General features: G+C 38.3%; 1 protein-coding gene across 5 annotated transcripts in view; it reads right to left on the reverse strand.

Moving 5' to 3' along the window:
- NPNT (nephronectin) overlaps nucleotides 1-18,221 on the reverse strand; it is a 92,270-nt gene that overhangs the window by 64,819 nt on the left and 9,230 nt on the right. For all 5 annotated transcript variants that reach the window (XM_075200887.1, XM_075200874.1, XM_075200878.1 and 2 more), the window contains exon 2: nucleotides 8,087-8,187. In XM_075200887.1, coding sequence (XP_075056988.1) covers nucleotides 8,087-8,187 — 101 coding nt within the window. The remainder of the gene's footprint in view (nucleotides 1-8,086; nucleotides 8,188-18,221) is intronic.

The following is an 18,221-nucleotide window of genomic DNA, read 5'->3' on the forward strand; positions in this document are numbered from 1 at the left end:
ATAAAAAGTATCTGACGTGTTCTACAGAACATATTGATATTCTCAGAGGTATTTTCTACCAATATGGATTCAGCTTTCGTACTACCCTAGGCCAGTTTTCAATGTGCTACCCAATACATTAAAAACTTACACTCCCATGTACTGTTTCGGAAAGTGATAATAGTAAATAGTGCACAATGAGATGCACCAAATGGTTCTATAGTGCACAGTCAGATAATGATATGGTTTCTATAGTGTATAGTCAGATACAAAGATGGGTTGTATAGTACACAGTCAGATACTAAGATGGGTTCTATAGTATACAGTCAGATACTAAGATGGGTTGTATAGTACACAGTCAGATACTAAGATGGGTTGTATAGTACACAGTCAGATACTAAGATGGGTTGTATAGTACACAGTCAGATACAAAGATGGGTTGTATAGTACACAGTGAGATACTAAGATGGGTTGTATCGTACACAGTCAGATACTAAGATGGGTTGTATAGTACACAGTCAGATACTAAGATGGGTTGTATAGTACACAGTCAGATACTCAGATGGGTTGTATAGTATACAGTCAGATACTAAGATGGGTTGTAAAGTACACAGTCAGATACAAAGATGGGTTGTATAGTACATAGTCAGATACTCAGATGGGTTCTATAGTATACAGTCAGATACTAAGATGGGTTCTACAGTACACAGTCAGAAACTCAGATGGGTTGTATAGTACACAGTCAGATACTCAGATGGTTTCTATGTTGTACAGTCAGATACTCATATGAGATGCACCAAATGGTTCTATAGTGCACAGTCAGTTAATGATATGGTTTCTATAGTGTATAGTCAGATACAAAGATGGGTTGTATAGTACACAGTCAGATACAAAGATGGGTTGTATAGTACACAGTGAGATACTAAGATGGGTTGTATAGTACACAGTGAGATACTAAGATGGGTTGTATAGTACACAGTCAGATACTCAGATGGGTTGTATAGTATACAGTCAGATACTAAGATGGGTTGTATAGTACACAGTCAGATACTCAGATGGGTTCTATAGTATACAGTCAGATACTAAGATGGGTTGTATAGTACACAGTCAGATACAAAGATGGGTTGTATAGTACACAGTGAGATACTAAGATGGGTTGTATAGTACACAGTCAGATACAAAGATGGGTTGTATAGTACACAGTCAGATACTAAGATGGGTTGTATAGTACACAGTCAGATACTAAGATGGGTTGTATAGTACACAGTCAGATACACAGATGGGTTGTATAGTATACAGTCAGATACTAAGATGGGTTGTATAGTACACAGTCAGATACTCAGATGGGTTCTATAGTATACAGTCAGATACTAAGATGGGTTCTATAGTACACAGTCAGATACTCAGATGGGTTGTATAGTATACAGTCAGATACTAAGATGGGTTGTAAAGTACACAGTCAGATACAAAGATGGGTTGTATAGTACACAGTCAGATACTCAGATGGGTTCTATAGTATACAGTCAGATACTAAGATGGGTTCTATAGTACACAGTCAGATACTCAGATGGGTTGTATAGTACACAGTCAGATACTCAGATGGTTTTAATGTTGTACAGTCAGATACTCATATGAGATGCACCAAATGGTTCTATAGTGCACAGTCAGATAATGATATGGTTTCTATAGTGTATAGTCAGATACAAAGATGGGTTGTATAGTACACAGTCAGATACAAAGATGGGTTGTATAGTACACAGTGAGATACTAAGATGGGTTGTATAGTACACAGTGAGATACTAAGATGGGTTGTATAGTATACAGTCAGATACTAAGATGAGTTGTATAGTACACAGTCAGATACTCAGATGGGTTCTATAGTACACAGTCAGATACTCAGATGGGTTCTATAGTATACAGTCAGATACTAAGATGGGTTCTATAGTACACAGTCAGATACTAAGATGGGTTCTATAGTACACAGTCAGATACTAAGATGGGTTGTATAGTACACAGTCAGATACTAAGATGGGTTGTATAGTACACAGTCAGATACAAAGATGGGTTGTAAAGTACACAGTCAGATACAAAGATGGGTTGTATACTACACAGTGAGATACTAAGATGGGTTGTATAGTACACAGTCAGATACTAAGATGGGTTGTATAGTACACAGTCAGATACTAAGATGGGTTGTATAGTACACAGTCAGATACTAAGATGGGTTGTATAGTACACAGTGAGATACTAAAATGGGTTGTATTGTACACAGTCAGATACTAAGATGGGTTGTATAGTACACAGTCAGATACAAAGATGGGTTGTATAGTACACAGTCAGATACTAAAATGGGTTGTATTGTACACAGTCAGATACTAAGATGGGTTGTATTGTACACAGTCAGATACTAAGATGGGTTGTATAGTACACAGTCAGATACTAAGATGGGTTCTACAGTAGACAGTCAGATATTCAAATGGGTTGTATAGTACACAGTCAGATACTAAAATGGGTTGTATAGTACACAGTCAGATACTCAGATGGGTTCTATAGTATACAGTCAGATACTCAGATGGGTTGTATAGTACACAGTCAGATACTCGGATGAGTTCTATGGTGTAAAGAGACACTCAGATGGGTTGGAATTGCACAATGACATACTCAGATGGATTTTATAGTGTATAGTGAAATACTCAGAATTGTTCCACGGTGCTAAAATTAGCAAATTATATCTCAGAACTGCATGTATGTACAGACACCTAAGACTTTCGGATGCATTGTATAGAATACAGTAATATTATCATATGGATTACACAGCCCACTAAGATATGCTGACATGAAATGTAGAGTGCACACTGTGATTCTAAGTTGACTTATGTAGTTTGGAGCAATGGTCCTGTGTTGCACATGGAAATTCATTGATTGATTGTATATAATGCACTGTAAGGTTCTCAAATTAATTATATATTGTACAGTTAGATTCTTAGATTCTGTAAAGCACAGAGCACAACAGTATACATTGAGATTTTTTTATAATTATTCTGTAGTGCACAACAGGGGTTGACCCAAAAGTAAGTCACCTGCAGTATATTTTACTCTCATTGACAACATAGCTCCTACAATTTATCTTAATTTGTTGCACTGTGAGATTCTTTTATTCTATACTGCCAATATATTAGCTAATACATCCATTAGTGCTATGTTAAATATGCTAGGTGCTATGCGGTTTGAATTTATAGAACACAACTCCCGCACTTCTTCTTTGGAAAACAAGACAGAAAGACAAATTGTTAGGCTACATTTGGCAAAGTAATATCTGCAATCTTAAACAGAACAATTGTTTTCATTTATCTTTTACTCATGATTAGCCCAGTTATGTGCAAGTTGTACACAGCCAGAGGAGGTCTAGCATGCAGCTCTGTCTGTGTTATTTATGCTGCGTCATAGTTCATGTCAGCTGGCTCCATGCTCAGCACACTGTTGTTGGCAAAGAATGTTTCAAATCATCTTTTAAATCTTGAATGCAGCAATGTTTACTGAATCATTCAATTGTAACTGTACTATAGAAAAGCAAGTAAACTGATGGAGTGATAAGAGTAATAAGTTATAATAATTTGTTTTCACGTTTAGCTAAGAATGTCTTTTTTTATTTCTAGGAAGAAAATGTTAAGTTACATATCAGTCCTCAATTAAAATCCCTTCTACAGCGGTCCAGATTAATATGCAAAAAACGCTAACAAAATATTCTTTTGTTAAACTAATGTCATTTTCAATGGATTTCATGATTATAAATTAATTTATTAAATTCCTTTCCGTGCAAAGAATATTTTGCACCTGATAATTCCACTGGCCTATTCATTATAATGGCAAACTAAACCAACTGTTTTGTGTTTGCTCCTCTACTTTACACCCTAAATAAGTAAAAGGGTGATTTAAAAAGGGCAATTAAAGTTAAAAAATAGATTGTGCACAGTGCACACATATATGTACACAACTACACACCTACAATGTGCCTACATTTTTCTGCTGCCAACACTAGCTGTGTGCAGCCCACTCTAGGTGTAATGAATGGTGAAGGTCAGGTCTAAGCACCGTCTCTCTGTATTCCTTTTCCCTGCCCCACATGGCGGCCTTCCCCTCTTTATGCTGTGTTTAGCTCAAAAAATATGCCTACCTAGCAACTTCCAAAAGTTCTCCAAATAGGTCCAACGTGCAATGTACAATGGCATAGGGCGCATCATATGGCAGTAACAGCTTGGCTATTTGACATCTATGCTGTCATTAACAATGTCACTGTGTGCCCATCAATTAGCACATTAATCTGAAACACTTTACTGTTGGCTACAATTTTAATGTAGGACTTGTATTGCTAACTACTAGGGAGTTGTACTCAATTATAATAAAATATGGTTTTATTGTTGGTTGCTAGTAAACATTAGATTTGCAAAAAAGGGGATTACAGCAACCCATTCTAAAGAGCATGACAGCACAAAATTAGGACTAAGCTAAACAACAGATCTGTATTGGAGAGTTCCCTTCATACAACTAACTACAGGGCAGCATGTTCTTTTTTTGTTATCTCAATAGATTTGCATTCACACAGAACATCCACCTGCAGACAGAATCACTCCAGCTTGCTTTGAACTGGTTGGAACAGGGCAGGATGTCCTGGTCCTCACTTGAACTTTGAGCAGCTAAACAGAGACTTTCAGGCAATGCATCCTGGGAAAATATAAAATTAAGCCTCTCCAAAAGTAGAATGAGCTTCTGGAAAATGCCATTTACATGGCAGCAAAGTGAATCAATCCCCCATTAAAGATTTTTACAAGCCATAATAATAAGTGACAAATATAGGAGGCATCAATGTTGGTCATGTTTCCTAGCATTGCAATAATGTTTTCCTTTGACTCGAGGATTTATGAGGTCAAGTCAGCGAAAAAGTATTATATTAACAGATTTCCTTTTGATACTAAGTTCTGTTTACTTCTTTAAATATAACTCGTCTCTAAATGTGATGCCCCAGGATGTCACACCATTCATTTGAGGAGAACTGAAATCATATTGAACTTCAGTGGGCATAAATAGAAGTCAATGGCTGCCACGACTTTATGGTGAAAGGAGAATCCTCAAATGTTTGCAAAAATGACCCTGTTTATGCTCAGGGGCAGAGTACTTGGAACACTCATCTGTTAACCATGTGTTGTCTGTAGGGTATAATGAGACCATGAGTTACCACTACCATAAATGAACTCCGCATTACAAAAGATGCACATTCCAAATACCGAGAAACTATACTTATTATCCCTAAAGAAAATACATTCTTTGTTTAAACTTTATTTTTTATATTTGTTTATTTGTTCCACTGTTCTGTGATTTTAAAATTTAAAATTTTACAGAGTAGCTGTACTACTGTGTAACTTGAATACCCCCTATTTGTTTAATTGTACAGTTTCTGTGGGATAAGGTAATAGAGGGTGAAGGGCCAGATGGTCTGCATTAGGGCTCAGGGCCCCACAGTTACCACTGAAAATGTGTTTGCTTTTATATAAGGATCATCGGACAATACTACTTTTCTTGTTCAGTATGCTGGGTACAATTCCCAGGTATTTAGGCCCTTAATGTGCAAAGTTATATGAAAAAATGGGTGCTAGGGGACAGAGTACTAGTGTCAAAGACAGCTAAGAGACAGAGTGCGGGTATGACTGTGTGTGCTGGTATATTATATAAAAGTAAGAGACAGCTAGGGAACTGGGCGTGCTGGTATATAAGAGTGTACTAGTAAGAGACAGAGCTGGAAACAGAGTGATGGTGTTAGATAGTGTTCTGTGATGTAAGAGGCAGCTAGGGGATTGAGTGTGCTGGTATATAAGAGTGGACTAGTGAGAGACAGAGCTGGAAACAGAGTAATGGTATTAGATAGTGTTCTGTGATGTAAGAGGCAGCTAGGGGATTGAGTGTGCTGGTATATAGAGAGCTGGATATGAGAGAGAGCTGCAGTATACAACTTGCTGGGAGACAAGGGTATTGGTATATGAGGGAGGCCAGAAAGAGCATGTATGTATATGTATGTACTATGTTTGTAAGTTATTTCATTTATATGTCATTTATTTTTATTCTTTTCGCGGGACATTTTTAAAATCATTGAAGTGATACAAGCTGAAGTCATATAAGATTGTATATGAGCATTCACGTGGGTCAGATAAACACACAGGTGGTTTTTGTTATTATATATTTAACGTACCTTGTGCCCCGACATCGAGCAATGTGTTGTAACTGAAGCAACCAATAAGACACATGCTTTCACATGCTTTCAATAAGGCGGCTACACACAAGGTGATCAATGTCCAATTTCTCTATACATGTAGGTGGCCAAATTAGACAAGATACAGGCATTGGGACCTTATGTAGAGCCGCTGGGATGGTATCACTAGGGCCTGTTAACTTGGTCAGAAGGTAACCGCACACATAGGCTGATATCTTTTGACCACATTTACCAACATGTCTGATAATGGTCCGATCAATTTCAATTGGTTTATTTCAGGCATCATGATAGGTGCTGGGTCACTGAAGCTGTGATAATAGGCCAATTGTTAAGGCAAAGGCTGAAACATTGAGCTGTGCCCGCGAGCACAAGAGAGCCACAAAGTGGTTCATTCTGCTCCTTGATTAGAGAGCTGAGCAGGGGGATCCTCATTTCATTTTGCAACACATTTTGGTAGCCAAAGTTGATAAGATGTGGCGTCAACAGTGGTTACCTTCTGACTGGATCTTACCCATGCCTGAAAACAATCTTAATGATTGCATTTAGGGAGCTTATATGGTGAGTTTGTGCTTTTGTGTCACACACACTATGATATCAGGCCAATTGCCTAATATTTCCTGTGATATCACAGCATGTGTGGCCAGCTTTCATCTAACATGCACAAGACCGATCAAAGATAATATCTTGTTTATTACTATGAGCACTAAAGACTAAGGGCTAGATTTGCTAAGCTGCGGGTTTGAAAAAGTGGGGATATTGCCTATAGCAACCAATCAGATTCTAGCTTTCATTTATTTAGTACCTTTCACAAAATGATAGCTAGAATTTGATTGGTTGCTATAGGCAACATCCCCACTTTTTCAAACCCGCAGCTTAGTAAATCTAGCCCTAAGTTTGCAATTCTAACTTTTAACTCAAAATGAACTAAATACACCTTTTAAAATGATTATTTCTAAGTCTTGCTCACTTTAAGTAATGGTTCCTTTCTAGCTCTGCACTAAAGTATTAAGTAAAGTAAGTGATGTGCGTTGTGGTATATAAATAAAGGCATACTGCTATTAGTCAGGTGAGGATGATGTTAAATGATGTCAGCAATGTTCCAAAGCTGCTGCTTAGTAAAATGGCTGGAGATGGACAAGCAATATGGGATGATACCAGTAAAAACATATTAGTTCAACTGCAGGAACATCTTTGCTATGTTGCATTCCCTCCGTCATTTCCTAAACATACATTTCACACATCAGAAAATACAACATGTGAAAATTAGCCTGTTTAAACCAAATCCATTTACAACTGTCCTATATGATTTGTACATATAACAGAAGAATCCATTAAACACTGCATACCCTTCAGCAACAGAAATGTCAAAGTACCACTAAACGTAAAATACATGTTGGCTTATACACACAGGCAACTAATAACATTCACAAATAATACATAAAAGACATAAGTGAAACTGAACATTTTTAAGATATAGTTGTGATAGAGGTTAGTGATATTTTTCTATACATCGCAGACTTCCTGTCATTAAGGATACACAGATATCTCTTGCTCTATTTAGCTGAAAGCGTTGATACCAGAGAAGAACATCTTTTGCTCAGCTGTAGGGCAAATAGTCATGTGTTAACGTTATTAGTGGCTGTTTTATTTAAGGCAACTTGTACTTTAGGACTAGTGGTCACATTAGCATTTAGCATATTTGCTAAATAAACCTAGGTCAGTAAGAGTCATCATATTACATCTGCACATGCAAAAGCCCCATTATTAAATAAGCCCTGCTGTAATGTATGGAAGCCTTTATTAGATCTGTAGAAGCCCCACCTAAGTAGCAATGATTATACTCACGTTGACACTGTCCCCAAGATTGCCGAGCCCACCCCCAGCAGCAATCAATTCTGTTACCATATCGACAAAGTCCTGTAGAGGAAGCAATCTGGGTGGGCCACCTGTGTAAAGAGATGTGTAATTAATGCTTAGTCAACATAGGCAGAATATTTTAGTACACATTGTGAGCATGACCTTGGAATATAATGAATTCAATCTTCACACTCAATGACTTTCACATATTTTAAAAAGTATATATATATATATATATATATATATATATATATATATATATCATCAGCAGCAGAAGCGGCTATTTATATAGCGCCACTAATTCCGCAGCGCTGTACAGAGAACTCATTCACATCAGTCCCTGCTTTATTGGAGCTAACAGTCTAAATTCCCTAACACACACACACACACACACACACACACACATACACACAGATAGACTAGGGTCAATTTGATAGCAGACAATTAACCTACCAGTATGTTTTTGGAGTGTGGGAGGAAACCGGAGCACCCAGAGGAAACCCACGCAAACACGGGGAGAACATACAAACTCCACACAGCTAAGGCCATGGTCGAGAATTGAACTCATGACCCCAGTGCTGTGAGGCAGAAGTGCTAACCACTATTCCACTGTGCCACCCACTGCACGGTGCGCAGCACGGTGTCAATGTACATATACTGTCATCTAGTCATCTCCTCGGCTACAGTAGTCCAAGTACACCTTGACTATATCCAACTAAGTTCAACTTATTGCGATAAACTTTCTTGCACATCTCATCAACTATCACACAAGATATCGTAATCTGTGAACTACATCTGTCTAGGCATGGACAGTACAGACTCGCGGACTTGAAAGCAAAGTCATCGCTGGGATAGCCTCCTATCGGATGCGCTGTCCCAGGATGATTTTTTAACAAATGGCTGTGAAATATCATTCCTTATCATTGAGATAAGGGATGATATATAAAGGGGACATATGTGGACATTAGCAAATAGGCCACCAGGCATCACCTTAATATATAATCTGCAAAGCACTATGGTATTGCAACATAAATTGTTATTCAGCAGTTTCACATCTGTGTAGCTATTGAATTCCATGTATTATTGTATTGTTCCATTTATAGAATCTCAATAAAAAACATTCCGAGGCTATCCCAGATAAAATATCACTATGTCAACTCTTAGCTGTGCATCTTTTCTGTCTCATATAATGATGGAAGGAATGTACTGAGGAGCAGGGACCTGTGTTTACTACGGTTTACTCACTTGGCATATCAGCTTACTAGTGGAACTATAATTCCACCACAGAGCATAGTATGTTACTATTATGATATTAGTAATACTACTTTATATAGGCATTAGAAGAATATGGTAGTATATGTGCTTTGGAGAGGTTATTTTTGTTTCATTTTAGGAACATCAGCAGTGAGAGGAGTCACATTTCTTCATAAAAGTCATTAAGATGTTCCATGCCAGACATAATTGCTCTTGGCAATGTGGTATAATGTATTTTTTTTTTCTTTGGGGAGATATGCAATAATCCGGGTGGCTGACTGAAATGCATTTAACTCTTTGCCAGATAAATTAACATAAGTGGTATCAATAAAAATAAAGACAGTTAAGAAATAAAACAGGCGCCGTGTCATAATAAGCAGTGCACTTCCTAAATATAAATAAGCCTGAAAACTTGCAATTAACCAATAGCTAAGTGGTTAACCTTTGACTAGATGATAGATACATGCAGGATACGGTTAACAGCACCAAATGGAATTCTAATACTTAATTACTGGTTTCTCCCACACAGCCTGAGGATTTGTGGCTTGTGCTAGACAAAATTCACAGGGAACGTACACAGATAACATAATTGCTTGAGAAACTCAGTATAGATGGGTCAATATAAACTAATGCACACATGCTTGTACATGTAGTTATTGAAACAGGAGACACAATTTATATCAGAACCAAAGTTTCAATCTGTTAGTAAGTATGTGCCTCATTTCAATACAGCACCCTACTATAGATTCCTTGGGTACAAAAAAGGTCATCTGGGTAGTGTAAAAAGATATATTTTCCATACTTATTAGAGTGAAATATTCATAATTCTATAAACATTAAGGACCTCATTTAGAGTCGGATGCAAAGTCTGTGTAAGAAGTGTAGGAGTGGGAGTGTGCCGCAGCTTGGTAGGGTATTACGAGTGGCAAGCAACCCCAGTCACGTCCCACTCGTAATACCCTATCAAGCTGCGAGCAGTTCCTGCAGCTAGCTAACCGCTTGCACCACCTAATTCCTGCCGCACAGCTTTAGCCTTGTTTTGACGTGTGTTACGTCTGCGCCTCACTGCGACTAGGATGTATTTACATGGTCACGCCTTCACAATTCCGTGTTCCTCCCATTTTCTCGTATTGAGTCGCAAGCTGTCGTAAGTGTTAATTGCGTCCAAGATGCAGGCGGATTTGGCGCTTTCTGCACATGTGTTTTAGTGTTTTTTTGCTGGATGCACCTAAAACGGACTTTGCGTCCGACTCTAAATGAGGTCCTAAATTGCAAACTTAACTTGTTTAAATAGCTTAGGACATGGGCAGGGACTGATGTAAATGGCAAATATTCTCTCTGTACAGCGCTGCAAATTTGGTGGCGCTATATAAATAAATAAATGATGATGATAATATTTGAACTGATTTTATAAAAAAAAAATCTGTGTGCCATTCACTACAATAGACTCTATCACTTATTAGCGGATTAATAGGTTCCTAACCTATGTTGCAGGACAATACTAGTCTAACAATCACACAAGTAGTCATGAAAACCAAATTATTTAACAGTTCTTTTCTCATCCTTTTAGTGTTATAAGTAGCATTTATGAGTGTACTATAGGTTGCTGGTACATACTTGGGCTTATTATCATACAGCTCTGTTTATCTTTCATATAACCTGTATGCCTACAATGTGATTAAACAAACACTCTCTAAAATGTTATCAGAAAACTCATCATTTAGCCTGAAAGACACCCGAATGAAAATGTAATTTCTAGTGTTGAACATGAATTGCAACTGTTATGATATAGGTTTCATGAGTGGGAAGCAGGTCCCTAAGTCACCAACACAAGTTCAAGCATAAAGGCCATATTCTTGTAAAGTATTCAAAGCCTCTATGTTCTAACACTCAAATGACATCCTACTGTGTATGAATTAACTCAAACCCCATCACAGGGAAGATGTTGCCACTAAACCCATGGCTAGTCTGATGCGACTTTTAAATAAGGCGTTTTACATAGTTTGTCAGCAAAACACCATTGTGCATATTCAGTAGACTGACACATGGTAGATTTATAAGAAGCATACTATTTCAATAAAGCAATCATTCCTCTGGCATTCAATAAAATATTTATTTATAATGGTATTTATAAGACACATGAACTGCAAATATCATAGAGATTTGGGATCAGATGCTTCGTCTCAACAAACATGTTTTGTTTTCAAATGATATCCAGTAGTAACTAGATGCTAGTTGTAAACAATAATAGACTTTGGTGTCCTTTAGAATACATGCTGTATCTTTTTACTCCAAAAATATGTGCACAGGCACCCTGGGATGGGAGGCAGCTGCTGGAACCTAATTTAAAGTGGAAGATTATCTAATTTGAGATCTGGACCAAGCATTGGGTAAGGGTTGGTGACCATTTACTTGGGATGTAGAAGATTAAGATGTCATTCCCACAATAGCCATAATACAGGTATATACAGTACAACCACTCAATAAGGTTTGTAACCAAACCTATTTGAAGTTTCCATCAAATTATCCAGTGACTACCAGTGCATTATTGGGATAAAGATTCTACAGTTATCCCTATTCTCCTGATGTCCAACATGCAACTTTAATTACTATTTTAAATGTATTTATCACGTAGCTTTAAAGAGCTATTGTGTATGTCAGGACTGTGCTGGTGAGGCTTTCTTTGGCCCTTCTGGATTTTTGGACACATTTCATCTTTACTCATTACCTCCATAGCCTAAATTATAGGACAGGAAGGCCTTATGCCTCTGTCATTTCCTTATAACATAACTCACTACCCACCTACTACCTTTAAAAAAAAAAAAATATTCATGGTCCTGCAATGATGCAATTGAGCAAAATTTACCCTTATGAGTGGGAATTCAGGAAGGGTTTATTATTATTATTTATTTATTTATTTATTTATTTATATAACACCAATCACAAATGCATTGCTAACCAAACAAATATGGAATCCTTGAAAGAATGCCTTACAATATATATATATATATATATATTTTTATTGAAATTGAATAAAAGACATTACCAGCATCTGAACTTTTTCACACCTGACTCTGATATCTGATCTTTCCAGAGTGATGCATTATCTTCCTGAAAGGCAGAGATGGATGCCATCCTAGCCGTGCATGCTAAGGTTAATCTGTTGTGAAACTTTGGCCCCCAGCTAAATACACTGAAGTCTTTTTTGCCCAGTACTCACGGACATTAATGATTGACATATTGACCTTAGCATGTTTATATCTATGTGTGTACTAGAAGCAGGAATAGATCATAGCAGTTTTTGTATTATTATTATTAGTATATATAACCTCCTCAGAACTTAAATCAGCATCGGTATTACAGTGAGGAAAAGAATCTAAATATATTGTTTGGCAAAGAGCCATAAAGTCATATTTCTCTAGACGACCAGACCATGAGAATCTAATTGTTGTTCCCTGGCTGCCAGCATAAATATCTTTTTAGGAAACCTGTAGACCCTTCTTGCATCTAAGCCACTGTACCTGTCATCTCATTTTTAAAAATCTAACAATTATAGTACAGCATGAGGGATAATACGTTTAATGCGCAGTTAGTACCAAGCAAATTTATCAATAAATTTACCATTGTGTAGAAAATCAGCTAAAATAAATTTGTCATTGCTTGTCTCATGTGTACATTTGCAACCAATGTACAGAAACCTGTCAAATTCATGATGAATATACAAAGCACTGAGGTGCAAAAACTGTGGGATCTAAAGTGGGGTCCAAGAATGCACTTTTTGTGATTTCTTGATTGTCAGATATGCAATATATTCTATAGCGTACTGATTATTTTGCAGTGTCCTAAATTTGAATGGTCACACACATACTCTAGAGCTCAAGAGCCAACATATTTTAATGCAGCTACTCATCAATTGTCCACAAAAATATTCCACTGCTGGGCCTGCATATTCCCGTCACTTCTAGTGCTCTTTGTTGTACCTGTCTTAACATGATCTGAAGTTCTTATCTTACACAGTCACTTCCATCTCAATGACTCTTAGCTGCAAATAGATTCATTACATGTAGAGTATTCCATACTATTTCCTAGGAAGCTCACACTACAAGTATGTGCAGGTACTTAACCCCACCAAAGGTTTTCTTTTTAGTTAGGTTTTTGTCTTAGGAAAAAAGGAATGAAGCAACAAGAATCTTCATTATCCATAAAATGTCCCTGTTATCTATTTTATTTAAATATTTGCTACATGTTTTATGATTAAGATATGACTATCAAATATTTATTTGCTAAGAAATAAGTCAAAATTATTCCTATATTGGTGTAAAATCCAATGGTCCAATAAAAGAACAAAATTACAGTTGAGGAGAAACCCTGTTTTATTCTTGATTAGTCAGCAGAATAGAAGTGCCAACAGCATTTTGGTGTCTCCTGATATTACTTATCTTTACAGCCAATCACAGTTATAGCCATTGTAATGCCAAGTGGTCATCAATAAGTTAAATTCTGTAGATTAGATGTCGAGATTGCCCAAGAAAGGAGTCTTAGGGTGGGTACACACTGCAGAAAATTTCTCCCAATGCAACGATTTTACCAATGCCATAAAAAAAAAGTCCCGATCAGCATGCTGATTCATGTGTACACACTATATATGTTTTACATGATTTACCTTCAGATCAGTGCTCTTCATCTGTTATAACCATAGGCTGAAATGTTTGTGACTCTACGCACTCCATAGAGATCTATGGACACCGCTGGTCATGAGTGTATACACACTGCAGAATTGGAACTATATCGATCCATCGTTGAACGACATTTTAAGTCCGGTTTAAAAATGAAATGAAATGATATGATGGACTTTGGAATGATGTTCGTTCATCGTTGCAGTGTACACACTAGTGCAATATCGGGTCAAACGGTCATTTATCATTTGATTGTCCCGATAATCAGCTAAAAACACTTTAGTGTGTACTTAGCCTTAGTGGGGAAACTATTTTGGAATAAGAACTGTGTGAAGCTGGTCCCAAGCGGGGCTATCAAACTGCTCCTTGTGAGCACAGAGCAACAGTATTAGGTCACACATGTGATCAAATTGGACAAGTGGTTTGTCTCCTTGGTCTGACTCTAGGGGGTAAAGCTGGGGATATCAAGCTGCGGGTTTGAAAAAGTGGAAATGTTGCCTATAGCAACCAATCAGATTCTAGTTATCATTTATTTAGTAGATTCTACAAAATGACAGTTAGAATCTGATTGGTTGCTATAGGTAACATCTCCACTTTTTCAAACCCACAGCTTGATAAATATATCCCTAGGTCACTTTTGGAATGACTGAAACCTGTTAGATCATATGTGCCAACTTTTCCTCGTTGGCTTCAGGGAGATCCCGGGGGAGGTAGGTGTGCGGGGGGCAGGGCTTCACAAATTGCATCATTTTGTCCCCACCCCCTAAACGATTGCCACAATTTTAGCCAATTACAGCAGGGGGCAGGGCTAAGATGACGCGATATTTGCGACATTAAGCAACACCCCCGCCACTTATCTATTGCGGTCAGGGCCGCTGAGAGGGGGGGGGGAGCGGGTACAGTTTACCCGGGCCCGGCCATGCCAGGGGGCCCGGGCCGGGCCCCCGCTGCTAATTAATTTTTTTTTTTTTAATTTTTCTGTCTTGCGCTTTTTTTTTTTAACTTTTTTTTTTTTTTTTTCCGCGGGGGGGGGGGGGGGGGGGGGGAGGGGGGGGGTCTTGGGAGCTGGGAGGAAGAATAAATTAAAAAAATAAAAAATAAAATAAATACTCACGTGAGCGCGCGGCGCCGTGTCCCTCCTCTCCTCCATTCACACTGACTGCCGGGCGTGACGTCATCAAGTCACGCCTGTCAGTCAGTGAGGAGCGCCGCAGCCAGCAGGAAGAAAGAAGACAGAAGAGGAGACAGAAGAGCAGAAAAGAAAAGAAAGAAGTTGACAAAAGGTAAGTAAAGAAACGGAGAGGCAAGGGGAGGAAAACAGAGAGGGACAGTACTATAAAGAAAGGGGACAGAGAAACAGAGGAGGAAAAAAAGGAGAGAGCCACAGAGGAATAAAAAAAAATTGGGGAAAGAGGAACAGAGGAGGGGAAAAAAAGTGGGAGAGAGGAACAGAGGAGGGAAAAAAAGGAGAGAGCCACAGGGGAATAAAAAAAAAAGTGGGAGAGAGGAACAGAGGAGGAAAAAAAGGAGAGTCACAGAGGAATAAAAAAAAATTGGGGAAAGAGGAACAGAGGAGGGGAAAAAAGTGGGAGAGAGGAACAGAGGAGGGAAAAAAAGGAGAGAGCCACAGGGGAATAAAAAAAAAAGTGGGAGAGAGGAACAGAGGAGGAAAAAAAGGAGAGAGCCACAGAGGAATAAAAAAAAATTGGGGAAAGAGGAACAGAGGAGGGGAAAAAAAGTGGGAGAGAGGAACAGAGGAGGGAAAAAAAGGAGAGAGCCACAGGGGAATAAAAAAAAAAGTGGGAGAGAGGAACAGAGGAGGAAAAAAAGTGGGAGAGAGGCACAAAGTAAAAAAGAAGGGGGAAAAGCAGCATGGAGGTCGCAGTGTGAGCATAAGGGGGTACAGTGTAGTTGTGATGAAGGGGCACAGTATTGTGTGTGTAATGGCACAGGGGGCTTGTTGCAATGTAGTGTGTGTGAGGTAGGTGGCAGCTAATTAATGGGCGCTATTTTGTTTGTAGGGTGATGGTGAGGCAATTTAATAGTAGGGACTATTAATTTAAGATGGGGTGGTTTGGGGGCTATTGAATCTTGGGGTGAGTTTAGGGAGAATGAGGTCTATTTATTAAATGTGACTATGAATTATTTAATGGCAGTGATGGTTGCGGGAAATAGGTATTGCTGGGGCTGTTTGCAGGAAGGGATATAGGTTTATTTATTAAATGTGAATAGTATTATTTTAATGTTGGGGCTGGAGGAAGGCCTAATTATTAATCGTGGGTGCTATTGATTTAACGCTGGGGCTGGCTGTAATTTTCTAAATGTAGCCATTTTTTTTTCAAAATAGGTCCTTCAACATTTCTGGATCCGGACAAGCCACAACTAAAGAAAGCAGCAGCCACAGGTGGAGATAGTGAGAAGAACAGGTAGGAGAGAGCAGCACAGTGTGTGAAATGTTGTGATTCTAGTAGGGACAATACCAATTTTTGGTGAATGTTGTGTCCAATGTAAGGTGTAGGCCAAGACTGAACTGTTTGTGTACACACTGCATTGTTTGTATACTACCCTGTGGTGGTAGATGTCCTGAAAGTCAGGAGTGCTTGAACATATGTGACGCTCCGGCGAATTGAGAGCCTAGTGGTTTTTATGTTAGCCACGCCCCAATGGCACGTTTGCCACGCCCCCAAATGCATGACCACACCTCCCAAAAATTTTGCACTGCCGTTTGGCTAGCCATGCCCCTGAATATATGACCACATACCTAATCTTTTTTGCGCCGCCGTAAGGCGGCGCAAAAAAATTTTGGGGCTTACTTCACTATGAGGGGGGCCCCATGAATTTGTTGTACCCGGGCCCTGAATTCTTCTTGGCAGCCCTGATTGCGGTGTGAGAACCGGGAGGTTGCCCTGCTCTCTCGAGAGTTTGGGAGGTCTCCCAGGAATGCAGGAGTCTCTCAGACATTCCGGGACAGTAGGCAACTAAGCTTTAAAGAAAGCAGCTAAAGAATTTCTAGAGACTGAAGTGTCTTTTACATTTCTGTCTCCATTACTGAAGTCATGTTGTCTTACCTGTCAGTCTTTGATTAAATCTTGGTCTCCATGAAAAAGGCCACCTCCATAGGCATCAATACATGGACATAGGACACAATTTCTGAACTGTGTCATCATGCCATGGGTGGCGAAGCCAACCATGTCTTGTACTGGCTCAGCATCAGGGAGAATGTCAGACTCTTCAGGGAGTGAGGGAGATCACCCCTATTTCAGGGAGTCTCCCTGACATTCAGGGAGAGTATGAGTTATATCAATAGTGATCCAGTTGATTCGGATTGTATTATTAACTAACACTGCCCTTATTTTCAAGTTACAAGCGTTGCATTATTTTGGCCTGATACTCTCTGTGGATAGCATTAGCTGTTAATTGCATGAGAAAGTAAAGTACTGTATTTAGTAGGATACAAATTAAAATAACTCGGTAAAAAATATTTTATACAATTTATATGGAATTATGCAACACTACTATGAAATATAAGAATATTATAAGCCACAGAGGAGTTTTGTGAATATATATAGGTCATGGAAATCCAATGTGACTTCTATTAGCCTTATATTTCACAGTTTGGGATGCATTATTACAGAGGCATTTTAGCGTTTTAATTACCATTGTATTAGATGTTGCTTTGGTATGCTTCTTTATATTTGTTTAATTATGTATTTTCTTTCTGTCACCTGTCACACAGCTGTGTTTTTTGAGAGGTTTCTGTGACAGTTCATTGCATGTAAGATGGGATTGGGACCAGGTACAGAAATCCACTGTGTCTGTTGTGATCAATGTAATGGCTGACTGAACTAAATTTGAAACAGGAATAGAATGAAGCAGAGAAGCTGCGAGTATTGTTCTAACATAGTGTAGTAACAACTGCAAAGTATATTATCTTTGTCGCTCTGACATTAATGAATGAATTATGCCCTAAAATGAACACCATAATAAAAGATATTATCGTTGTTGATTAGTGAAGTCACTAAATGACAAACACAAGGAAATAATTCTTAACCGCTTGTTGAAGTAATCACACAATTTGTATCATACAAACGATTTTGTAATGAAGTTGTATTATATACAATGTTAACAATTTTCTGATGTCTTACTTCTTGAGGGTAAATGTATCAAGCTGTGAGTTTCCGGCGGGTTTGAAA

Source organism: Mixophyes fleayi, chromosome 1 (genome assembly GCF_038048845.1).
Source record: "Mixophyes fleayi isolate aMixFle1 chromosome 1, aMixFle1.hap1, whole genome shotgun sequence".
Classification (NCBI taxonomy): domain Eukaryota; kingdom Metazoa; phylum Chordata; class Amphibia; order Anura; family Limnodynastidae; genus Mixophyes; species Mixophyes fleayi.